General features: G+C 42.1%; 1 protein-coding gene across 9 annotated transcripts in view; it reads right to left on the bottom strand.

Moving 5' to 3' along the window:
• PPFIBP1 (PPFIA binding protein 1) overlaps positions 1 to 27,300 on the bottom strand; it is a 172,031-nt gene that overhangs the window by 54,085 nt on the left and 90,646 nt on the right. For 8 of the 9 annotated variants that reach the window (XM_073317257.1, XM_073317268.1, XM_073317290.1 and 5 more), the window contains exons 2-5: positions 19,850 to 19,947; positions 16,575 to 16,780; positions 2,922 to 3,008; positions 765 to 878 (exon numbers count right to left, since the gene is read on the bottom strand). In XM_073317257.1, coding sequence (XP_073173358.1) covers positions 765 to 878; positions 2,922 to 3,008; positions 16,575 to 16,780; positions 19,850 to 19,913 — 471 coding nt within the window. In that variant the 5' untranslated portion in view covers positions 19,914 to 19,947. Of the gene's footprint in view, positions 1 to 764; positions 879 to 2,921; positions 3,009 to 16,574; positions 16,781 to 19,849; positions 19,948 to 27,300 lie in introns of those variants that run through there. The other variant, XM_073317328.1, reaches the window with a different exon arrangement.

A 27,300-nucleotide genomic window follows, 5' to 3' on the forward strand; every position in this document is an offset into this window, starting at 1 on the left:
ACTCTTGGATAGAAAGGCAGGACTCCTCCTCCAATCTATCAAGCCAAAGAATACCAGCCACCGTTAACCTGGTTAACTGAATGCCTATCTTGACTGTTGACTGCTGCCTGTCTCTTCAATCAGGACTCAACTTCTAACTCTAGTTTAACGAGGGATTTTCCCCTGGAATGCCCAATTCCACCCCGTTAGGAAAAGGACATGAATAATGGACATCCCCAGGTCCTGGGCAAGTCAGTTTGCTCTAGGCCTGACAACTCAGCAGCCACTGAGAGAGATAATCCTTGAACAATTGGTGGCTGCGGGTTGGATGCAGTTAACTTGGATGCATCGAGGATCATGGGTAGTGGGGTGATCGCTGTCAGACCCAGGAATAGCTGCCCCAACAAACCTGCTGGTTGTCACAGTTGCCAAGGGCAGCAAGTAGAGTTACAATAAATTAGAGTTAAGAAATAACACCCATCCTACCTAGGGCCTCAATCCAACTCCCTTAGAAGTCAGTGCAGGGACTCCAATGAGAGTAGGAATAGATCCTTACTCTGCAGGATAGGGCTGACATGACTCAGAATGAGAACGATTTTAACAAATAAAATAGAACTGTAAACAAGAAAGTTATCACTTCTTCATGTGACACCATAAATTCCAAAATTTTGTACTAAATACACCAGTCTGACAGAAGCAGACAAAACAGTATTCAGTGCTACCGCACAAATCTACTAAGCACAGACAGTGAGAGAAATGAAATTGCTCTGGCTTCCTCGCAATACCTGCTGCAGCATCTCTTCTGTGGCATTCAGCTTCTCCCTGTGCTCCTCTAGGCAGAACTCTAAATCTCGAATCTTTTCTCCTTGTGCTTCCACCTGGTCAGTAAGTACACTTACCTGTAGAGTACAGAAATATGAAAATCCATAACTACCTTGAATTTATATAGCACCTATCACCCTGCAGGACAAGGAATAAATAATAAGAGGCAACCTCTGCAATTACAGCACATAGGAGGCGTTCTGCAATAGTTATGCTGTATGTGCTGAGGAGGAACATAAGACTTGCCATAGTGAATCAGACCATGGTCCAGTATCCTGTCTCTGACAATGGCCCATACCAGAGCTTCACAGGGCGTGTAAAGAACAGGGCAATAATGGAGTGGATCCACCCTTGTCTTCCACTCCTGGTAGCCAGAGGTTTAGGCTCATCCCAAGCCTGGGGTTGCATCCCTGTCCATCTTCACTAACAGACATTCATGGACCTATCCTCCATGAACTTACCTTTTTTGAACCCAGTTATACCTTTGGCCATCACAAAATCCTATGGCAATGAGTTCCACAGGTTGTGTGTTGCATGAAAAGTACTTCCTCTTGTTTGTATTAAACCTGCTACCTATTAATTTCATCAGGTGACCCTTGTTTTTTGTATTGTGTGAGAGGGTAAATAACACTTCTTTATTCATTTTTCCTCACACCATTCATGATCTTATAGACCTCTATCATATCTCCCCTTAATCATCTCTTTTCTAAGATGAACAGCCCTAATCTTTTTAGTCTCTCCTCATATGGAAGCCATTCCAGATCCTTGATCATCATTTTTGCCCTTCCTGAACCTCTTCCAGTTCCATTATATCCTTTTTGAGATGGGGCGACCAGAACTGCACGCAGTATTCAAGATATGAGTGCACCATGGGATTTATAGAGTGGCATATGAAATTTTCTGTCTTGTTTCATCAGCAAACTTTGCCACTTCACTGTTTACCCCCTTTTCCAGATCATTAATGAATACGTTGAATAGTGTAATACAGGTCCCAGTACAGATCCTTGGGGACTCCGCTGCTTACCTCTCTCCATTGTGAAAACTGACCATTTAGTCCTACCCATTGTTTCCATAGCTACGGAGGACTTGTTTACACTTGAAATGCTACTCCGGCACAGCTGCAGCACTGCAGATCCACCAGTGTAGCATTTCAGTGTAGACACTGCCTATGCTGATGGGAGGCATAGGTAATGAACTTCCCCGTCAGAGGTGTAGCTAGGTCAACGGATAGGTGAACACTGGGGATTATGTCAGTTTAACTACTTTGCTCAGGGGTGTGGATTTTTCACTACTAATTTTTTTAGTGTAAACGAGACCTTCGTTTCCTTTTGGTGAGGAGGAGAAAAAAGAAATCCACTGGCCTGCTGAAATTTCAGTGGGATTTTTGGTAGGCGGATAGTAATTGTCCAAAGCTGCAATTCAGTCAGGATCACAGGGCTTCATACCTCCTTTTAAGAACTCATAGTATTTTTCAGAAATGTCCACAATTGGTTGGGGTCTCATTAGAGTCTTGTCTGGGAATCTGCAGGTCTACCAGCACTATGCCTTTGAGGACCATGCTACTTCATTATTTTACTATCAAATCAGATTCAAAGGTATCTTCACACCAATGTCATTTTGTAGGACTACCTAGCCCATCCAGCTATTGAGCAGCCCTGATCCTACTTAGCTATTATTAGTTACTTTACAATGCCCAGGATACTAGCTCCATCATATTACAGGTAAGGTGACCTGATGCCTGCTCTTACAATTGTCAGACCCGATGCAATGAAAAAGGTTAACAAAAACAAAAGGAAGAAGTTAAAACAAGAAGGACCAGGAGAACATCAGTCAGATTATGAACTTACTCCACCTAGCCTTTCCTGAATAAAGAATTAAAAAATAATAGCAAATAAAAATACATAGATCTCTTAGTTGTATAATTTCTTTAAGGTGTCAAAGAAAACGTTCGTCTGAAGGAGGGATAGAATCAGAGAAGGTAGAGGCCTCGTGAACAAGCTCATCGAGCAAGATTAAATAAACTCTCAGTCCAAATGTTGCACTCAAAGCTTCTCATTCAGTCATTTAAAGCACAATCCATACACAGAAGAGGAAAAAACCTAACTTTGGAAATTACTTACTTGCAGAACAAGAGATTCCTTGTCATTTTCCAGACGCCCTAACCTTTCTTGATATACATCTCCATTACCAGATATATGTCCATTAGTCTGAAAAAGAAATTTAAAAAGTGTGGTTTATATGCTATCATATTGTTAGCATTTTTCATCAATAAAACTCCAAAATAACTGAGCCCTAGAAACTCCAGCTACATGCAATACCTCAAGAAAGAGGTTTAAATATAAAAATGGGCTAGATCCTCACCTGGTGTAACCTGTGGTCAATGGAGCCATGCTGATTTACACCAACTGAGGATCTGGCCCCAAATTCTCTGCTGCTGTAACTCCACCAAGTGCAAGTTACAGTAGCAGAGATTTTGGCCCACTAAGCATTACTTTCGGCATGTAGACTTTGATTAATAGACGAGGAAGCAATAAAGGGAAATAAAAAGACCGTGCTCTACAAAACCCCACTAAAAGCACTGCTTCTGTTAGCTTTTTAAGAGAATGTATTCATTTAAAATTAGCATCTCTTCAATTTATTTAAAATAGCATCTGTCACTTTTCTCAAGCAAACTATCATCATCACCCGTGATCCCTTGAGTCAAGGACGAGCTCTACTACAGATTTACATATGGGTCTTGAGTGACTCAGTAAATTATCATATGAAAAGTAAATAAGCATTTCCTTAAAGCTAAAGCACGTAGCAATCAGCAAAAAACATTGGCTCTAATTCTGCAGCAATAGACAGAACCTAAATTTATTCAGCTTTAAGGTTCAAATTCATTATGCAGCCTGTAAAGAGACCAGATTTTAGATACCAATCCAAATATTTATTATGGATAAAAATTACACTGTATAGTGTTGTTAATTTGCAGTTTAAAAACAGATTTTATTCCTAACATTTTTGCGGCCTAAAAGGGTTACAATATAAAGAAAAGACACAGGGCTACATGTTCAGCACAAGGAGCATGTGGGGACTTAAAGACGAGAAGGAAGAAATTGGTCCTCTGTGACTCAATTGCCCAAAGTCACTTATTGCACATTCAGCATTTTAGAAATATCTGCATGATACAGTAGCATTCTGAGACATCCTGGCAAAGAGATGAGTACCTCAAGAAGCTCACCAAGCGAAAAAACAACACAACCACAAAATATCCCATCTGAGGTGAAACAAAATGAATTATTTCAAATGTTATTACTTACGAGCAACATGCTGCATGATAGTACATACAGAGTAATTTAAAAAAAACCCACACAATATAGGGCATCCCTTCACAACCTCAGATATATTTTACTGTGTAAGCAAAACTTTGTATTGTGAATACATTTCTTTAAGAAGTTGCCTCAGTTTGAAGAAAAAATTATGTTGATGCTACCCAGGAACCCAGAAACTGAAAACACAGCAGGAAAATGAATCAACGGAAAGACCTTTTTTTCATAATGATTCCACCAGAAAAACGTAAACTATCTTGGAGAACAATCTGATTTAATTCACACAGATCTTTCACGCTCATTATTTCAAAGCATTTTATAATATCAGCAATGATTAAGTTATTTTTAAAATAGTCTTCCTATCCTCATATAAATCACTTGGGAAAGCATGGGAGCCTGATATAAGGCAATGAAGACAATGGAAAGACTCCCATTGACTTCAACAATCTTTGGATCAGGTCTTGTTTCTTTCCTTCTTTTTGTCTTCTTAATACATACTAAAAGAAATTCCCCAAGCTGGGTCTAATGACTACCTGCATGAGTCAGCAGAACAGCCCTGCAACTCCATGCATGCTCCAAGAATCAGACATCCTGTTGTACTCTCGCAAACTGCAGTACAACATTCAAAATATAATGGAGGACCGCTCAGTTTAAAATTATAGAAATATTAAGCAGTTAAAGGTTAAGTCCTCAAGAAATTGGGGTAAATCCTGCCTTTTGCTACATTGGAGTGTTGTGGCAGAGGGTGTGTTGCTTCTAGGCACCTTGGTGTACCAGGGAGATACTGCATGGTAAGAAGAATGTATCACTTTCCCAGGAAGGCAAGAATTTTTGTCATATACTCAAGCAATCAATACCTGGCACCAGGGTCAACATTCTCAGAGGAGCAGGAAGCGTGCCCCAGAGTACACTGCAGCTGTCCATCATGTGTACTCCTGTGCTCGAAGGATTCCTGATGCAGAATAACCTGCCAGTATCTCTGCTCATCCTGGCTCTGCTGGATTCTAAGCACCAGGGCAAGGCTTAGCCATTGTCTGTGTTTACATAAAATTGTTCTGGCGTTCACTGGAATTTAGCTGAAGTAATCGGGATTTACCTCACAGACAATTGAGAAAGACAGGTTAAACAAGTCCAAGAGTTTCCCAAGTAAACTCTTCTTGGATGCTAAAGGGAAGGGCTTTCTTTTAAATTACATGGTGTGTGAATAATGTGAAAAACAAATGTTCATAGCCTTTGCTGCTATTTTGTAAATCAGTGTTACATAACTGGTATCTGTTTAGTTTTCTGAAATCAAAATGGTGAAAATATTTGATCAACATCTTCCATTGCAGGTTCTATCTATCTCACGTGCTTATGCAGCCCCATTACCACTGTTAGCCTCACAACACCCATATGAAGTGGGGAAATATCATTCCCATGTTATAGATGAAGAACTCAAGCACAGTGAGGTTACGACTTGCTCAATGTCACACAGTAGCAGGGAATTGAACCTAAGTCTCCCAAGTGCTAGGCTAGCACCCTAACCACTGGCTCATTCTGCTTCTTTTCTGTGCAAAATCAATACAGACTGACCCCAACGGAAATCTACACACAGAGCCATATCTTTTTTATGGTGCTTATTCTAAAGCACGAGAGTCTTCCAAATATGGGTGAAAACTGATGAGGTGTGATAGCATTGTTGGTCAGTATAGCATTTTGCTAGGACACTTCATTTCCAAGCTCGAGAAGAAAGTTTCCTCTCTGTCCCAGATGGCCCAGGCTTGGTGTGTGCTCAACAGTAAATTTTCTCCACATCATTATTTTAAAAAGGCTTCAGACCATACCTGGAGCTGACAACTTAAAAAAAAAAAAAAAAAAAAAACATTTAAAAATGTTGCCATAACCCCCCCCCCTACAGTAAATAGATGGGAATCCCATTCAGGGCAGAGTAAGCCTGTATTCTCTCTTCCCCAACAAGCAGATTTTCTTTTATTGTACTGGCAATGACAGGTTTTAACAAAACTGCCAAATCAACCAAACCCAGAAACCTTTTGTAAATCCTGTGTAAAAACAGAGAGTTGACTGAGGGCAGGTCGAAACTTAAACGCTGCATCAGCATGGCCGCACCAGTGCGTAGCTTTAGTGCTTTAATGAAGATGCTCTAAGCCTCCGTGAGAGGCCATAGCTACGTCGAAGGGAGATGCGCTCTCCGGCTGACACAGCACTGCCTAGACAGGGGTGGGGGTGGATGAGGTCAGTATAATGACGTCACTTGGGGGAGGGGGGGATGAAAAGATCACACCCCTGAGCAACGTAGTTATACTGATATAGGTCTGTAGTGTAGACTAGAGTGGATTAAACCAAGGTCTCATGCTCAACTCAGTGACGCTTCTCTATCATTCGATAGCACATCCGACCAATTCCTCACTTTCAGAGAATGTTCTAGGCAGAACCTTAATGATTTTCATGAAAACTGGAAAAACCGAAAGCGGGAAATGGGGGACACCCAGAGTCCCGTGAATCCAGCTTCAACTATCTTTCCAGTTGCCTATATCTCAAAGAATGGGTTGACGGCCGCCATTAACAACTTCCAGAATAACAATATCCTCCCCTCAGTTCCGCCCACCCTTCCAGAGTTTAAAATGATGACACCCTAAATGACGTGTCTCCCAGGCAGAAAGGAAAGGCAGAAGAAGGGTGGAGGGAAAGGGATGGAATCAGGATGTATGCAGAGCCTCTGGCAGATTGGGGAGGGGGAGGAGAATGGGAGACCTGGTATGAAGAGGAAGGGCAAATGGGGGGCCCCAAAGAGGATGGGGGGAGAAAGGGAGTAGTAGGGAGTCCCTGAATTAGAGGGGGATGGGAGAGTGGTGTACATGGAGCTACTCATGAGAGGCAGGGAATGCTGGAATGCAAAGACCCACTGATGTGTGCAGTGTGCTTGGCCTACAGAAGGAACAAAGCACACACTAGTAATAACTTCACCCATTGCTGAAAAGCAGCCTCCTCTGCGTAGGTCATGACAGCTATTTAACAGTGCACAGCAACAGTACACAATAGTACAGGAAAGCAAGCTCAGAATACTTGTTTTCATAGAAACTTGTGAGACATTTAGGTCAGTATTTACAATTTACCAAAAAGCGTTTGCATTTGCCAGAAGTCAGGATTTACCATTTGGGCATTTCTGGACTACTTCATGTAGTCCAAAGCACATGAAGAATGAAAATACAAACTTTTCTTCCTTTCAAAGAAAGCTTTCCTCTACCAGTAACTTAGGGTTTACTATGCGGATTCTGGAGGTTTTGTGTTAAAAAAAGATGTTTTGGTGGGAGGAGAGAATGCAGACTTACTCATATTGGCTTTAATGATATAAATAAGTGAGCAGTCCCAATGAAATAATTGAGACGACTCACAAGCTTAAAATGCTTTGCAGGATCAGGTCCAGACTACTTAGAATCTTGCAGGATCAAGACATTACTAGTTACTAAAATCACAGACTCAGCACAGACTGCAGCAACCCACAGCAACAATTGCAAAAATACATTTTAAATGAGTATGCATAGATTTCTTTTTATACACACTTCTGGAGGGGACAGTCATGTGATAAAAGATATCCTGTACCTTTTGCTGTTTAATCTGCCCTCTACCAACTAAAACTTATTTTAACACGCCAAAGCACTGAGCAATTTCGAACAGGTGCCATTTTAAAGCATTCTTTTCCCTCAAATATAGAATTTCCCTCAAAAATTAGCCTCACTTATGGCCTATGAAGGGTGATATTTTTGTTGTCCATCTCTGAACCCCTCTATTCCTGCCCCTCTTTTTTTTTTGTTTTTGTTTTAAAAGATAAAATAACCAGAACTGAACACAGCATTCCAGCTAAATATTTGCTTTATATTGTGTTATATTCCATAATAACATATTTATTCCTTTCTTTATACGGGTACATCCTAACATTTAGTTTTCTGTTTTCAACACTGTTGCACATTGAACAGAGATTTTTCACTGGGCTGTCCAGTGACATACTCATGTCTCTTTCCTGAGTGTTTGCATTAACTTAGAATCCATTAATACGTATATAGCTCAAATTATTCCTTCCAACACATATTACCGAGCATTTGTCAACTCTAAACATCTGCACCATGATGCCCATTCATCTAGCTTTGTTGGGTCCCTCGAGTTCCTCAGATCTTCTCTAATCCTGACTAACCCAAATCATTTTGTGCCACCAGTAGATTTTGCCACCAAACCATTAACCCCCTATTCCTATCTCACAGGATGGTGTGCTGTGTCAGAAAAGGTATTACTGACATTCATTTGGGATGACCCACAAAAATCATGAATAGCTTCACCATTCATGAGTAAATCTCAGACTCAAACTGAGGAAACCTTTATACCACATCACACAATCATATACACAGTATCTTCCTCCCATTGACTCTAATAGGCTTTGGATCAAGCCCTATATATCTAGCTATAGCTTCCGCTACCTTAATCAGTTTAACTAGTATGCACAGAAGTCCACCTCTTCTCTCTCAAGCCTGCATCTCCTTTGAACTCTTCTTCCTTATAACCCTTGTGATTTTCACCACAGCTATAAATTAGCCAGCTATAATCATTGTGATCGACTATTAAACAGCATACTTTTAAAAGTTTACTGGACATGCCTGTGAGATTTCATCATAAAGAAGAAAAATACACTAAACTAATTTTACTTTTAAAAGGTTTAGCAGAAATGCAAGTGAAACACCCCCACCCACCCCCGCCCCCAAAAATGAACTTAGAAGAAAGTCTGAAAACAAGTCAACAGAACCTTACAATTCACCTGAAACATTTCTAAAAATAAATAAAGCAGCTGCTGAGATCGGAAGGGGACACTATTTCAGGATGGTTAATTCCTTCAGTCACAATTCAGTATCTGCTACAACACAAAAATGCAACCCTTACTGTAATAGTGTTATGTGCAATAGTGCTATAGTTTGTTACCCAAACAAATAGCACGACTCAGAAGAAAAACAGGATGTTCTTACCCTTTTTAGTGAAGCACAGTGCTTGTGAATGTTCCAGTTACACTCCATTTCGGTCACATTTATCTTTGTGTATTTTACAGATGTGACCGAACATTGTGTCTAGTTGAGAGACCAAAAGCTGCAGCAGTAGTGATGCAGAGAGCTATCGTACCACAATACGCACAAGGGTGTGCCATCAAGATTTCCTGAAGCAGATATTTTTGTGGGAAAGCTAGCAATGACCAGGTTTCCTCATCTACCTGGAGATCGTATAGAATGTGGAGCTAGGGTGGGAAGGGAGGCTGAAGGGCGCCTGCTCCCTCATCCATGGAAAGCAGTTTCTCACTAGATTTAAGACATCAAAGCCCCACCCCCCCAAAGAGCCTAATTTGTTCAAATTTGAGGCACCAAAGCCCCTTCCCTTCGCACTACACAATTTCAGAAAACTAGGTGCTTTCCCACAAAGATCAGTTTCCCCTTTGAGATACCCAAGGGCCTCATCAATTTTCCTCCATTAGTCATTTCCCCCTTCCCCATCTCACTGGCTCATCTGGCAGAGAGTAATAAAGCCTCCCTTAACCTCTTTTGTTGCAGTACAAGCACTTCCCGTCTCAACTCCACAGCTTCTACCAAAATCAGGACGAGCCTCCTTTTAAATGGAAATAATTCAGTTAAAAATAGAGGTTCTGATTCTGTTTCCTGCTTACAAGCATCAAAATATAAATATGGTTAAAAACACCAGGTTTGACACTCAGATTTTACCGATGGACTATTATTTTAATAGGTGGAAGAGTTGGTGGAACGCACAAGTGCAGAGGCCAAGCAAAAATGAAAAATAATTGAAAAAATAGTTGAACGGTCTCAAGACTCAAACATGATTTATTTAAAGTTTTAGGAGAAGATGATTTAGGAGTCTGGTTATGTTGTATCCTCACAACAATACCAAATACCTCAGTGTTTTAAGTTTTGAACTGCCACCCGCTCAGTATTCAGAATAAGTAATTATACCCCATCATACTTTTGCCAACTCTCACAATTTTATTGCAAATCTCAAAATATCTGGGTATAAACCCCCAGTTCCTGGAGTCTTGTGATTATCTGAAAATTTCAGCTTTTGTTTATTACAAAAAAAAGTTTATAGCCTCAGGATGTCAGAAAAAAGTATTGAAACCGTGAACTCTAAAAGAGTCAAACACCAGGAGGCGGGTGACAAGAACCCCACATTTTTTACTCATTGAACTCTCATGATTTTTAAGACAATCATGAATTTGTGACCCCAACTCATGATTTTCGGGTTCGCAATACTGCCCTTGTGGCTGCTTGAGAACAGGGTACAATGCATTAACTTATCAAAGGTACCAACCAAAGCAGCAGGGTAGATGGCTCCCTGCTATTCTCAAATCACTTATTTTATCAAAGGCAGACCAAACTTGATAGTAATCCCTAGAAAGGAGGATAATCTTGTGGTTAAAGAGCACTCCACAGCTAGGCCTCTCACGAGCAAAAACTCAATTATGTGACAATTTGTGATATGGGCACTTTCCACTAGGGGGAGGATGGAATCATCACACTCCTTTCAACCTTTGATCTCTGTCAGGATCCGAATTCAGTTCTCAAGGGGTGAGAGACTACATGTGCCACATACTATCATAAAATACTTTCAGGATCTAACCCAGTCAGTCTAAATCAAATAAATCTATCCTATGTCTACACTAAGAAAATCAAATAAATCTTCACTTGAATACAGGATTTTTCCATGAATAAATCACTTTTAACGTTTCTTGGTGAGTGATCTACTTCTGCCACATGGGAACCACTCCACATCTTAAAAAGGGCTGATGTATTTCAGTACACTTATCTCAGACAAGCAAATTTATCTTTGAAACCTAATATGCCCTCATAAAGAATACTATTGGTTTTATTAGCTCCCAGGAATCTGGCCAGCTTCTGAAGGAATTAACTCATTAAAGAGGAGGCAGGACCTGTAGCTGAGTTTGTGAGAGGACCGCGTTTTTTCATGGTGCAACAACTACGTGCACGGAGTCAGGAAATCATTGTCAGCATCACAAGTCAACTCATTACCAAAAGCTGAAGATACACATGAACTGACCCATGGTGAACATGAAACTTGGCTAAAAAATGGTCACTGGCTGTTACAGGTCACTGGCTCCTCTGTATAAAAAACACGCAGAGTTACACCCCTACCACCATTAGAGAGGGGCCAAAGACGAAAGGTTTGGATCTAAACTTTGGGGAGCTTAGGTCTGGGGTTCTGGACCAGGCTCATCTTTAAACAAGACACAGTCTGGGAGTTATCCCAGAAAGGTACAGGACACTCACTCAACTTGACCATGTTTTTTCTGTAATCAATCAATCAATATCACTTAAAAAGCAACAACAAATCATCCGATTTCAATCTGAAAACTCAACTCAGGAGAAGAGTGAGGTGATGCTCATGGTTATGGGAAAGCATTTTAAGAAACTTGCTAGCAGCTTGAGAGTGCCTGCTACCCAGAGAGGAAGCCGGTCCTGGTAAGAGGAAGGTGCAGTTATGACTGAGGGGTGTCTTTAGATTTTGTTTTCCGTTTGATTTTTACTCTACATTGCTTAAAGTGAGGCTCCACTCATAAAAGCGATTAGGTAAAATGTATACCTCCTTACTCAAGAGATTTGCTCCCGTGTACCTGTTCCCAGCCAGAGCTGCTGACTTTAGTGACTAAAAAAGGTTTTGCTGCATTTAACTCTTATTAGCACCTTGGAGCCAACTCTGGAAGAGCGAGTTGAATTCTATTCCCTTTTGTGCTTCATCAACAGAATTATGTATCAAGTTTAAACTGAAAGCAACAGAGTTGCAGTGGTACAATGAAGAGCAGAATTTGGTTTGAAATACCTTTATTACCCATGATGATATGCAAGAAGGATAAAAATACTGCCTTTCAATTTGTGGGGCTCATAGTTAGAAATAGATTTTTTTTTTTTTTTAATTTATTTGCAAACTGGCCATATCTGACCTGGAAAGCACTGAGAAACAAAACCAGATCTATTTACAGAGAAAAGAGACTGTGAATAACTGCTTTGCCCTGGGCACTATATACATTAAGTAGATACACATTAGAATAGAATGAGAATTTTTATTCATCAGCAACAAACTAAAAATCCCTGAAGCTCGGGAAAGGTTATGATCGCGTCATGAACGTCACAGCTGTTTCCTACATCTATGATGAGACACACTGAAACCCTGGATCCCAATACTTCTGAACTTTGAAGCAGCCTGAATCCAGATCTAAACTGTGAATAATTGGGCCCATATCTAAGTTTAATCACACAAATCCATCCACTTCCAGCATGCACCCAGGGAAATGCCTGCATGATTTCCACCACACATTTTTTTATTCACCGGAGTTAGAAAAGCAGACAAGAAAAGCATCTTGATGCTACCCCGCTGAGTTAATTAACACATTGTGGATTTCAAATGGAGATGTTAAGAGTTCATTTTGTTCAATGGAAACATTAGTTTACCTCTGAATTCCTCAATGGAAACTACTTGATCACTTTACATAGACAACTCCATGAGCAGATGTTACTGCACAACACGTACAGCTGGTTCCAACTGGCCATTTGGCACACTCAGCCGTTTCCTTAAAATATTTCCCATCCATATTTTAACTGAACGACTTGTCCTTTGTGTAAAAAGGACATCTGAAACAGGAGGTTCGTTTTGTTTTTAAATGCTTAGTGTGTAGAATCCTGCTCTCCTTCCTTTGCGAGTCATCCCAAAGGGGCTACACATGTAAGTACAGCAGGAACAATTTGGTGTGGGGTCAGGGAGAGCCATGAGGATAACTTGAGACAGCCAATTTCAATATTGTGGGAGTGAAAGAAATCTCAGCTAACTGTACCACATTATACAGAACTATATGAGGCAGGGGTAGGCAACCTATGGTATGAGAGCTGATTTTCAGTGGCACTCACACTGCCCGGGTCCTGGCCACCAGTCCTGGGGGCTCTGCTGCCAGCCGGGGTTCCGGCCGCCAGCCCCACTCAGCCTGCTGCCAGCCCCAGGTCATGGCCATGGTCCCAGGGGCTCTGCTGCTGGCCTGGGGTACCAGCCGCCAGCCCACTGCCAGCCGGAGTTCTGTCCGCCGGCCCCCTCAGACCGCTGCCGGGCCCAGGTCCCAGCTGCCGGTCCGGGGGGCTCCGCTGCTGGACTGGGGTTCCATCCGCCAGCCCCGCTCAGCCTGCTGCCAGCCCCGGGTCACAGCCACCGGTCTGGGGGGGATCTGTTGCTAGCCTGGGGTACGGGCCTCTGGGCCCCTGCCAGCTGGGGTTCCAGCTGCTGGCCCTGCTCAGCCCGCTGCCGGCCCTGGGTCCCGGCCACCAGTCTGGTGGACTCCGCTGCTGGACTGCGGTTCCGGGCCCAGGTCCCAGCTGCCGGTCCGGGGGGCTCCGCTGCTGGACTGGGGTTCCATCCGCCAGCCCCGCTCAGCCTGCTGCCAGCCCCGGGTCACAGCCACCGGTCTGGGGGGGATCTGTTGCTAGCCTGGGGTACGGGCCTCTGGGCCCCTGCCAGCTGGGGTTCCAGCTGCTGGCCCTGCTCAGCCCGCTGCCGGCCCTGGGTCCCGGCCACCAGTCTGGTGGACTCCGCTGCTGGACTGCGGTTCCGTCCGCCAGCCCCGCTCAGCCTGCTACCAGCCCCGGGTCACAGCCACCGGTCTGGGGGGGGGGGGGATCTGTTGCTAGCCTGGGGTACTGGCCACTGGGCCCCTGCCAGCTGGGGTTCCGCTGCTGGCCCTGGGTCCCGGCCACCGGTCCGGGGGGCTCTGCTGCTAGCCTGGGGTCCCGTCTGCTGGCCCAGGGCTCTGCTCCTGGCCTCAACCTGGGGCTCTGCAGCCAACCCCAGCTGTGGCCCTCTGGCCCCAGCCTGGGGCACTGAGGGGTGCAGACAGGGCCAAGAAGGGGCGCAGCTCAGCATGAATCACATGGATTCTTATTATTGGCACAAGAAACTTTAAATTAGAGTGAATAAATGAAAACTCGGCACACCACTTCTGAAAGCTGCCGACCCCTGATATGAGGAATGCTAATCCAGACCCTTTCCCAGCTAGATCACTACTTCAAATTCCACCTGTGATAGCAGTATTTGAAAGCTGTTACCATCTGACAGCTGTTCAGTGGTCTATGCGAAATGAGTTTGGCGATTTCTTTTCAGTTCCTAATAGGCAGGCACATCTGCATCTCAAAACCACGACCAAAACTGGCACTATTTGGCATCCTTATTGATAGTGTTAGCAGAGAAACTGGTCACGGAGATGGAACTATCTTCTTGCTGATACAGACGGCGCCTCCTGCTCACAAATAAGGCATACTACTGGCAGGCCAGTACAGCCAAACTTGTACTGCCCATGCTTTACCTGCAGAGATTTTTCATTCATCACCGATATAATTTACTTAGCACCTTTCACAAGCATTCAAATATTATAAATCAACTTCTTGGACAGCACATGATTAAGTCCCATGTTTACCCCCATTCCACACAGACATGATATTAGCTAGAGTTGATGTTATTACTGTAAATTACAGACCTTCAAGGTGCTAAAATTATAGATAACTTTATATATTTTGAAGAATTGAATCCCATATAATTCAATCTCTTCCTTCTGACATCAGTGTGTTAACCGCCACTTTGGGTCTTGATCACAGATTTCAACACTGAGGGCTCTGATCCAAAGCCTGCTGAAGTCAATGAAAAGATTTCCACTGACTTCAGCAGGCTTTAGATCAGGCCCTGGGTCATTTGACTAGTATAAAGCAAAAGCTACTTCAAAAACACAGCTCTCCTCCTAGAACCTTCAATAAGAGAAAAGTTCAGCAGCTGTATTATTCCCAGGACCAGTAACTCTCAACTGAGATTTCACAGAACTACATGTGCCACTAGATGGCACCTGAAGTCAAACAGAAGCAAATTCTATCAATGAAAAGCATTACATTCTTACAGGGCCCAATATTCAAAAATGGCCTCTAATTTCGCACACGTAACTGAGTTTCCATGCAGTGTTGTGAATGTTACTAACAGAATGCAGTCTTAGGAACACAAGAACTGCCCGCTTCCCCCTCCCATGCGCCCAAGGTCCATCTAGTCTGGTATCTGGTCTCCAATGGCGGACAGCACTAGCTCCTTCTGAGGAAGATGCGAAACCTTGCAGTAGGTAGATGTGGAATAATCTGTTCCCTGCCCCTCCTTGCATTAGGTGTTATTCTGATTGCTAACACTTAGGCCATAGCTACACTACAAAGCTGTAGCGTTGCCAGCACACGCACTGTAAACCGATGGGAGAGAGCTCTCCTGTCACCTTACTTACTCCAGCCCCCGAGAGCGGTGGTAACTATGCCGGCGGGAGAACTTCCACACCAGCGCTTAGGTCAATGTAATTTACAATCGCTCGGGGATGGCTTATTCGCACCCGACTGACATAACTTATACTGACGCATGTGGTAATGTGTACATAGCCTTAGAGATTGACAAACGCTGAAGTATGAGGTCTAATATATCATTTTCACTTCCACCACCAGAGCTCCCCTGAGATATGTATTCTCCCCTAAGCCACCAAACCAGCACCAAAGGTACTCACAAACAAGGAAGACTTTCACTTGCCCCCGCAAGCAAGTACACCAGGAATACTGCAACCAGAAGGGGATTAGGAATGCAAAATTAGTGGTCAGGCTGAGGCCTCTTTGAAAAGGTTGCCCTAAATTATGTCTCTCATATGCTGTGCATAATTACTTCCTCTGTGCTTTCCTAAGTCACACTCTACTACAGAGTAACACACTGCTCTCAAATGCAGTAGTAACAAGCCACGGGCAAGGGAAAAATTAACCTGCCAAGTACACACTGGGGTTTCTTCAAGGTAAGGATAACAAAACTGGAATTCACAGGCACAGAAGGTAACTGGAACAGATTTGGTCTCTAATATGCAATTTATGCTGAATAATACGATATACCACTAATTTATTTCTTAAACTAACATAACAGTCAGTTAAAGATGCTATCATTCTAAAAGTTTTCCTGATAGATTATTAATACCAAAAAGCATAAACAGTTGGTCTGATCAAAAAATTTCCATCAAAAATTCAACTAACTAAAATTTTCTTTAACAGTGTCTGCTTTTCACAGAAAATTTTGATTTTTTCCATAAAAATATCAAATGCCCAATCACTGGAAAAATTTCCCACCAAGAGGAGACACTGTGGTGCATCATGGAAAATGTCCAACCAGGGACCCCGGGCTATAAGGGACAATGAGATCATGAGGCTCTACAGTAGCTTTTCTGAAGCAAATTATTTCCCATTTTGGTCTTCAATTTTTGACTGAAAATTCAGAATTTTTCTGCAGAAAATAAAAACCCATTTTCTGACCAGCTGTAGCATGTAAGACAGGACACCAATATTTTATAAGAAAGTCAAGGGGATATTGTACCATTTGGCTTTGGAGCCATTCAATCAAAGCTTCTGCTGTGGAATCTGGGACCTGACATCGCAGTCCTTCTTTTTCATCTGCTTCCATCATCTCTAATAAACCACGCAAATCCTCCACAAGGTGCAGTGCTCGCAGGCTCCCCATGAATGGAGAGGTAGGGGACTGACAATCAAATATACCATTGGAATACTCCAAAGCCTTGGAACCTAGACAAAAGCAAGCAAGGATTACATTAGATAAGCCACAAGAGTAAATAAATATATAAATACAATTATGTGACTTGCTATAATACATCTAGGACGGACAGAGGTTCTCAAACAGTGGTCCGTGAGCTCCATTCAGGTGGTCCACAGATAGTTCCCTCTAAGGTGCACCCCTAGGTGACTGCATACAGAAGAATGAAGGGCCACCCACCTTATTAGTGGAGCTGCGCAGGCATGGGCTCCACTAATTAGGTGCCTGGACCCTGGAGAAGATGCACATGTAAGGTGAGGTGGTGGCCTTGGGGGGAATAGGGAGTAGGTGGGAGGGGACAGTGGGGTGAGAAGATGGGTGGGGGGGAATTTGGGACGTGCAGGGCTGCGGCGGCCAGAGAAAGTGGCGACTTCCCCAGCTCCAGGGCTGCGGCTGCCCCTCCTTCCCAGCCCCGGCTCAAGGGCTGCCGTGGTGGGGGAGAAAGGGAGAGAACCTCCTCCTTCCCAGCCCCAGGTCGGAGGCTGCCGTGGTGGGGGAGAGGGAGAGACCGCCCTCCCATCCTTCTCAGCCCCAGCTCGGCGGCTGCCGTGGCAGAGAGAGAGGGCACATCCACCACGTTAGAAAGGTAAGACTACTAATATTAAAATATGAGTAGTGTGCTTTTATTTGTAGAGCAAAAAAAATTAAGTATTAAGTTTTTTTTAATATAGTGCTTTTATCCAAAGCTCTTTACAATAGTTAGCTGATGGTATGAACAACATTTGGAAAGATCATTCAACATTAAGTGGTCCACCGAGACCCTCAGCAATTTTCAAGTGGTCCGTGGAAAAAAAAGTTTGAGAAGCACTGATCTAGGAGGTTAGGCACCTACAGGGATTCCTAGTGACAAATATTATTACCAACAAAATTCAGACCTGGATCTGGATTTTGAACCTCCCAGTTTTTAAGGGTGTTTGGATGTAGGCTCATCTACAGCACAAACATAGGTAATTATTCACTGATACTCATCTGGTGTCCTGCTGCTACCTGTAATTTGTATTTTTTCTACAATTTTAATGTACAGGAAACCTAACATGATATATCACGAACTGTATTGCACCAGAGTAAAATGCCAATACAAAGTACACTGGAGTTCAAGGCACAGCTTGGTCCCCTAGCTCCCCAGGCTACCAGAGGTTGGGAATACTGTGGAAGAAACATGCTCAGCCCTAGCAGTGTTTTGTCTCACTCTGTGGTGATTACATGACCCAAGAGAGCTGATGGGTTCCACAGGGAATTGCAGTCAACATTTTTCACTCAAAAAGATAGGTTACTCTGATGTAAGGGCTTGGAAGCCTTTAAAAAAATAGAGAGAAAGGAAATACTGAATGACTTCCCCTAAAATTAAAACCCTAAGCCCAAACAAGTTGGATATCGTGGAGTTCACACATTAGTAAGCAAAAGTTATCATTCACTAACACAAAGGTTTCAAGTGGTACCTGTGTTAGTCTGTATCTGCAATAAGGTGAAGATGCATCTGCTGAAGTGGGTTTAGCCCACGAAAGCTTATACCCAAATATATTGGTTAGTCTCTAACATGCCACAAGTACCCCTGGTTCATTTTACTAACACAAAGGATGTTCACTTTAAAGTTAAAGGTTCAATAAAAAAGGGAAGAAATTCACAGTTAAAGCCGATTTAAATTAGCTTAGATAATTCTGTCTCGACACTGCAACACACTGATGTGAGACTGTCACATCTGTAACGACTTAATACTGTAATGCCTAGACACAATGAGACATATTAACGACAAAGTATCAGCTTTTGTGTTGTTAACTGTTTCGATATTGCAGATATATGCAGAATGTACACTTCTTTTTCAGCCTTCATTTGTCTGGCAGTCTGAAAAATGCAAGCATTCCAACTATTAATTCCCCTTGAGAAAATTAAAAAGAGAAAAATCCCTTGCAGAAGTATAGGAGATGTTAGGACAGAATTAACAACTCGTTTTCAATATTATTTAAAGGTTTGTAAAGACATAAGTAATTAAGTCTTTGGTGCCTTAAACATCCTGATAACCACCCTTTATTTTTACATTAAACCCCATGCTGTCCAAGCCTACTTGGGCCCTTTATAATACAGATGCTAGACCAGATCTGCATGCTAATACCTACTTAAAGATTTTTTTTTTTTTTTTTAAGAGATAGACTATATCAATCCTAGGACATCATTATGACCCATTGTATTCACTGCACATATGTGCCAGAGGTCTTTAAGGAGATAGCATCATGGAGAAAAGTCAGTTCCAGCAAAGCAGGCACTTTTTGAAACTTTTTAAAGGAAATTATTGTATGTGGGATTGTTGAAGCCTTCATATCTCTGATGCTGCCTACGCAGAATACTTCTTCCATTTGAACAGCTGTTTGGATAGCTCTGCTGGAATGGAATCAAACCAAAAACTTCTGTCTGCTTTGTTTCTGTTTTATATGATTGTATTTTTTTCACAGCTCACTGGACACAGCTTTAAGAGTTCAGGAAGTAATATACTTTTTGATCTCTCTCCCCAGCCCAGTAAAAATGTATGAGCGAATTGCTCATGCTTATGAAAACATTAAAGTTAGAGATAGGCCCAAACCAAAGCCCTGATTCAAAAACCCTCTACTTCAAAGGGATCAAAATTCAGTTCTTAATCTGAATTGTCCCATCCAGACCCATTTAATTAATTTCTCCCAAGACTTGAATGAGGTACAGCACTAGATAAGCTTTCCCTTCCTGACACCCCACTACTCTTCAAACACACACTAATCCTGATTCAAAACATCCTTGGCAATTCCAGTCCTTCAAGTTGAACCACATTGCCCACTGGTTTTGTGAAGTATAGTGACAGGGAGATCAGAGAAAGGGTGCAATTGCATTGGCACTATGTGTTTGCAGGCATTTGTGCCATCCTCTTTCAAATCTGTTTGCATCCTTTGAGTTTCACAAACTAGTTAGTAGGAAGTCAAACACAGTTCTATTTGCATCCTCCTTCGACTTGAACTCAGCCCTCCACATATGAAAGGAGAATTGAACTGGTTAAACAAATAGCATAATGTTTTTACCTGCTATAATGCCATCCATCTGTTCCAAAGCTGCAGCCAGCATGTCACTTGCGTCACTCATCATCTTCCTGCTTCTCAAGGATACTCGCTTCTAAAGCCTAACAAGAAATGAAATGATAATTCCGTTACATGGACACCAACTCTTCAAAAGGCTCAACCATGCAAGTCAGTCTGCAAGTGGCTATTCATTTCGCCGCTGTATTAATTAGGGTGGAATACATCGGTCAAAAGTGTTAACATAATCCAACATTAAATAGTACTAAACAAGGTCTGGGGTTTGGTATACAGAGACCTCAGCTTGTTTAATACTATGGCAAACGCACCATTAAAAATCCTTGTACCCTGTTAAAGATACAGAGAAGGAAAAAACAGTTAAAGTATCTGCAATGAAAAATATTAAGTTCAAATTTCATTTTAACAACCTCCCTTGTTCCCTTTCCTTTAGCTGGAGAGAGTTTTTAGAAGGAAACCTTCCCGTCTTGTTTGACGGTCTCTTAGATGGTAATAACTGCCCTTTTGGGGAAGAGGGAAGTGAGTTGAAATGGGCTGGAACTGTTATTGTTGCTGTTGTTAGAGTCTCATCCCATTTTATTTCAAAAAAAGAAAAGGAGGACTTGTGGCACCTTAGAGACTAACATTTATTTGAGCATGAGCTTTCGTGAGCTACAGCTCACTTCATCGGATGCATTCAGTGGAAAATACAGTGGGGAGATTTATACACACAGAGAACATGAAACAATGGGTGTTACCATACACACTGTAACAAGAGTGATCAGGTAAGGTGAGCTGTTTGTTATCAGTAGGAGAGCGGGGGGGAGGAGGGGGGGAGGTGGCGGAACCTTTCATAGTGATAATCAAGGTGGGCCATTTCCAGCAGTTGACAAGAACGCCTGAGGAACAGCAGGGGGGAGGGGGAATAAACAAGGGGAAATAGTTTTACTTTGTGTAATGACACATCCACTCCCAGTCTTTATACAAGCCTAAGTTAATTGTATCCAGTTTGCAAATGAATTCCAATTCAGCAGTCTCTCATTGGAGTCTGTTTTTGAAGCACAAATCAGACGTCAAGAATTATAACATTCAAAAACCAGTCGGAGAACACTTCAATCTCTTTGGTCACTCGATTACAGACCTAAAAGTGCAATTCTTCAACAAAAAAACTTCAGAAACACATACAATTAACTTAGGCTTGAATAAAGACTGGGAGTGGATGTGTCATTACACAAGGTAAAACTATTTCCCCTTGTTTATTTCCCCCTCTACTGTTCCTCACACGTTCTTGTCAACGGCTGGAAATGGCCCTCCTTGATTATCACTATAAAAGGTTCTCCCCCCACTCTCCTGCTGGTAATAGCTCACCTTTCCTGATCACTCTTGTTACAGCGTGTATGGTAACACCCATTGTTTCATGTTCTCTGTGTATATAAAATCTCCCCACTGTATTTTCCATTGTATGCACCCGATGAAGTGAGCTGTAGCTCACCAAAGCTTATGCTCAGACAAATGTGTTAGTCTCTAAGGTGCCACAAGTACTCCTTTTCTTTTTGCGAATACAGACTAACACGGCTGCTACTCTGAAACCTGTCATTTTATTTCAAGTGGTCTTTGGGATTCAGATGGAGCGGGTAGGGCTAGCGCTGCCATCTGGATCCCTCTCTCTGGCCCAGGCTGGTCAGGACATCTCTCGGGATCAGGATGAGGAAGGCTAGGGTCCCAGAAGACACTGGGGACCAGTCATGAGGACGAAGTTGGTCCAGTAGCCTCACTCTGTTCTTATTCCTTCCCCCAAAAAAGTCTTTAAGAACCCAAAAAGGGAGTCATGGGTTGAGTAGCTCATCCCCTCATTATTTTGTCCACCAATTAGGCCTAGTATCTGACGCATCAGTTTTGGTTCATTAGTTTTTGGTTCCACATTTCTTGTTTTTACTAAACTGAACAGTCTTTGAGTTACATTAATAGGCCTCTTTGCTTAGACTAATTCAGTTTTTTTGGTCTCACTTTCATACCTTTTTATAACATACAACTACTTTCCATGAACATTTGTTTTATAGGTTATTGCAACATCTCTTGAACTTTCATGTACTTTTTCACAATTAAGCTTAAAATTAGGGTACATTTGTAAGCCCAATTACCACAGCATCACTCAGTGTCCTCTAAATTTAGAAAGCTTACAAAGCAGCAGGTTTCCTTCCTGATCACTGGCAATATCAGCAGACATATCTCACCTAAGCCCCGACTGAGCTGCTAGGAAAATCAAGTCTTTGCTTGGTGGGCTGGTCTCTATCTTTGGCAGGTCTGTTCACAGTCACGTTCATAGGCACCAACTGCCTGTATTATAGAACATTGGTGGCCCTTTAATTCCCACCAGCAGTGGCATGTGATGCTTCAGACAGCTCACACAGAAGAAACAGTAAGCTCTAATAGCCAACTGAAAATTGCCAAAAGGGAAGTATATTGCAGGTGAAGCTTTAATGATAGCAGTAAGCTTGAGTCTCTGCTTTACAGCTCCCCATGGCCCACAACCCCTCTTCTCTTCTGTAGTCCCTCACAAATCAAAGACAGTCCCACAGCGGATGAGAAAGGAAATAACTCTTTTGGTTAACAGGGCACACTGTTCTATATCAATGGTGCATCTGGGGGGAAAGAACCCAACTGCAGATAATCCAGGTTTCAGGAAGTTCAGGTAAGTCGGGGGTCTAGTGTTCCGTGCATTACGTCAATAGAGACTGAGGGGAAAAAACAGCCCATGTGTAGTTTTAGGACTTCTCTAAAGGTTCTAAATACATATCACTTGCATTATTGTGACTGTGTCTGTAGAAACATGATGACAAATGGGGGCAAAATAAAAGAAATGCCAATGTTCTTCATAAATATCAAATAAAATAAATTATCAAATAAAAATGCAAAAATAGTTTCTTGTACATAAGGAGAGTGCTTCTAGTTTTTTTGTTTTTTTTTAAACACGAGTCAGCAGTGTGTGAACCAAATTGTCCCCTGGAAGAACTCCAGAGAAGACAGTGGAGTTACATCACAATTAATCTAATCCCAGAATGCTTAGAATTTGAGGAATAAAGAGGGATTTAAAAACTAGACTTTTCTTGGAAGGACACACTACTCTACTCTTCAAGTACTGCTTGGAAGGCTAAGTATGCTGGACATACTTCCCAAGATGATAAGCTGGGAGTTTGGGAATTTAAATGGGTGATTTAAAGAAGAAAGCAGTATTTTTAAGTTTTGGTCCTCAAACTTAATTTCTTAGTTGAATCACTCCCACTTTCCCAGCTGCAACCACTCATCCTTGTTTCCTGTTATCCTTTAGCTCATGAGAACACTCAACTTTCAAAAAATCAACACAAGAGGCTCTTAAAGATGGCACTTCCTTTGCACCAATTTCAACTGACTGCATCAGAGCTGGCCCAGACCAGAAGATCAGCCACAGCCTCTCCCCACTGTGCCTAGCCAAGGCAACTGGTGAAACCCTGCAGCAGGAATCAAAAGGGGGCAAAGTTAAATGCACAAGTGGAAGCCATCTTAGGAGTATCTGGTGTGCCAGAGTTCAAATCTCTATGGCTCTTATTTTAAACTAAATGAAGGGAAGAATTAAACCCTCACCATAAGTATTTATAGCCAATGAACTTTGCCTAATGAACCAGCTTACCTTCCTTCATTTTAAGTCTAATGCTCCATGCAGCTCAGAGACAAGTTGACATATCTTATTAGAAAGTAACAAAAAAACCTTACACAAGGCGAAAAACATCCTGCAGTTGTGAAGGGAGATTTTATATATCTATTAGGGCTGTCAAATTATTAAAAAATTAATCGTGATTAATCAAAGTTTTAATTGTACTGTTAATAATAAAACTACCAATTTAAATTTACTATAAATATTTTTGGATATTTTTCAATATATTTTAAAATATATTGATTTCAATATAATGCAGAATACAAAGTGCTCATTTTATATTATTTTTTATTACAAATATTTGCACTGTAAAAAAGATAAAAGACAGTGCAATCTATAAGTCAATGCATGAAGGGGTATAAGAATGTTTGGCATATCTGGCATGTAAACACATTGCAATGCTGGCTACAACAGTGCCATGTGAATGCCTGTTCTCAGTTTCAGATGGGACTGTAAATAAGAAGCAGGCAGCATTATCTCCTGTAAATGTAAACAAGCTTGTTTGTCTTAGTGATTGGCTGAACAAGATGTAGGACTGAGTGGACTTGTAGGCTCTAAAGTTTTACATTGTTTTGTTTTTGAATGCAGTTATGTAACAAAACAAATTCGACATTTGTAAGTTGCACTTTCACAACAAAGAGATTGTATTACAGTACTTCTATGAGGTGAACTGAAAAATACCATTTGTTTCTTTTTTACAGAGCAAATATTTGTAACCAAAAATAATAATATAAAGTGAGCGCTGTACACTTTTTATTCTGCGTTGTCACTGAAAATCAATACATTTGAAAATGTAAAAAAAATCCAAAAATATTTATAGTGAATTTAAATTGGCATTCTATTAACAGTACGATTAAAACTTTGATTAATCACAATTTTTTAATCAGAGTTAATTTGTTTTGAGTTAATCGCTTGAGTTAACTGCGATTGACAACCCTAATATTTATACACAGTAGATAGTATTTACCGCTTGCGTAAACATCCTTGTATTCAACATAGCAATCACTTGGGTTCAGATTTTATCTCAGAGCTCCCTATATTTGCTTATTACACCAAGGGAAGAATACGTGGCCCCTTTGTCTTATATCTAAGGTTTAGGGCACTAGGCCACCAACTCCTGTTCAATTAATTATTGTGCTATTATTACACTGAAATTGCACAGAAATCAACAAAAGCATATACTTAGTATCCTTGTCTATCTAGGTACATATATGGATGCCCTCATCACAGTATACAAGCAGCTCACAAACAATGATTTAGCCTCAAACCCACCTACCTACCCACCCCCGAGGTAGAAAAGTATTTATCCACATTTTTACAAATGGAGAACTGAAGAACAAAGATTAAAAGCCTGCTTCAACATTCATTGAAGTCAGTGGCAGTCCTTTCAGTGTCTCGCCCAAGGTCACAAAAGAAGTCTGTGGTACTGCTGAGATTAAACCCAGATCGAACTCCCAGTCCACTGCCTTAACTACAAAATCAGTAAGAAACTTTAAGATGGTATAGGGAAAATTTGGGCTAACCCTACTGTCTGGGACTCTTAGCAGAGCAATTCATGCAATAAGATCCCAAGATTTCAGACTACTGAGTCAACGGAGAGGGATACACTTTCCTCATACCTCCTTTTCCTAACCACCTAATGTCCAAAGTTGAAAATCTGGTGAGAAGCAGATGGGTACTTTGAAGCATATTCTGTATGGATAACAGTGAAGTTGCTGGGTGACTGGATCAACAAGGGGCCATCACGGTATAAAGCAGTGGTTCTCAAACTGATCTTTGTGTACCCCTGGGGGGCATGCAGAGGTCTTCTGGGATACATCAACTCATCTAGATATCTGCCTAGTTTTACAACAGGCTACATAAAAAGCACAAGCGAAGTCAGTACAAACTGAAATTTCATACAGATAGTGACCTGACTTGTTTATCCTGTTCTATACACTGAAATGTAAATACAATATTTATATTCCAATTGATTTATTTTATAATTATATGGTAAAAATTAGAATGTAAGCAATTTTTCAGTAACAGTTGCTGTGAAACTTTTGTATTTTTAGGTCTGATTTTGTAAGCAAGTAGTTTTTAAGTGAGGTGAAACTTGGGGGTGCACAAGAGAAATCAGACTCCTGAAAGGGGTACAGTCATCTGGAAAGGTTGAGAGCCACTGGAATAAGGGGCTTGAATTCCAGCCCAGGCCAGTAGGGACAAAAAGTTATTACGGTCTCAAAGCTGTCTGGTGTCCTATGCGAAATGAGGTGGTGATGTCAGTTCAGTTTTTATAAAATAACACAGCCACATCACAAAAACCACCAACATGGTTGTTATCCTTGTTGACAGTCTCAGAGGAGAGGCCAAGGGTTGAATGACCATGAAAACTGAACTACCATCTTGCCCTTAGGGCTGGTTCCATTCCAAGCCAAGTCTGTATCACACTGGTGTGAGAAAGTTTGAGCTGCTGCTTCCCATGCCTTGGTTTACCTCTTTGGGTGTGTCTACACTGCAGCTGGAGGTATAATTTCTAGCTTGGGTAGATGCACACGATAGCTTTGATCGAGCGAGTGTGCTACGAATTGTCAAGTAACCACAGTTGCACAGCTAGCCACCTAAATATAGCTAAGGCCTCAGATGGACTGTCCCCCTGTGCCGCTGCAGCCACACTATTTTTAGCATACTAGCTCAATCAGAGCTAGCGCGTGTACACCTACCTAACCTGGAAATTACACCTCCTGGCTCCAGCGTAGACATATCTTTTATGGCTGGAAGACTTGAATCTTTGGGATGTCAATGTGGATGCCTTCAGAAGCACTAAGTTCACCTTTTAAAAAAATGCAGTGGTCTTTACCAAGGTGGCAAGCCACTGTGTTGAAAGGGAGTTTATACACACATGCACTGAATTTATACGTCACATGGCCAATACATGTACGCATGTGCTTAACTTTAAAGACATCAGTAGTTCCAGAAAGGCAATGTATCTACATGCTTAAAGTTAAGTACAGGAACTCCTCACTTAAAGTCATCCTGGTTAACATTGTTTCATTGCTGATCAATTAGGGAACATGCTCGTTTAAAGTTGTGCAATGCTCCCTTCTAACGTCCTTTGGCAGCCGCCTGCTTTGTCCACTGCTTGCAGGAAGAGCAGCCAGTGGCAACTAGCTGCTAGGGGCTTGGAACCAGGGCGGACCGGCAGCCCCCCTATCAGCTCCCCGCTCCCCTAAGTTCCCTGTGCAGCAGCTGCCCAGCAGGCTACCAGTTGCCTGCAGTTCAGCTGTCCCTCCCCGCACTGCCATGTGCTGCTCCTGCCCTCTGCCTTGGAGCTGCTCCCCGATACTCTTGCTTGCTGGGGGGGGGAGAGGGGGGCTAATGTCAGGGTGTCCCCCTCCCCCCTGCACCCTGCTTACCCCATCTTCCATAGAGCAGGGGGGATACATGGACAGAGGGAGCTGCATCAGGTCTCAGCTTGCTGATCTAATTAACAAGGCAGTGTACTTCTGACCCCACTCTTCATACTTAAAGGGGAAATGTGCATCTCTATCTCTCAAACACACACAGGGTGTGTGTGTCTGTCTGTCTGCCCTCCCTCCTTTCCTGCTGCCTTGTAGAGAGTGAGACTTAACCCTTGAGGGCTCAGGCAATTGCTAGTTCACCATTTAGCAGTAAGGCATTCCCTGAGAAATATCCCACCCTCTGACTCCTCCACCTCAACGAAGCTTCACAATAATCATCACTGTGTACCAGTATTAAATTGTTTGTTTAAAACTTATACTGTGTGCGC

The sequence above is a fragment of the Lepidochelys kempii genome, chromosome 1 (genome assembly GCF_965140265.1).
Source record: "Lepidochelys kempii isolate rLepKem1 chromosome 1, rLepKem1.hap2, whole genome shotgun sequence".
In the NCBI taxonomy this organism is placed as follows: domain Eukaryota; kingdom Metazoa; phylum Chordata; order Testudines; family Cheloniidae; genus Lepidochelys; species Lepidochelys kempii.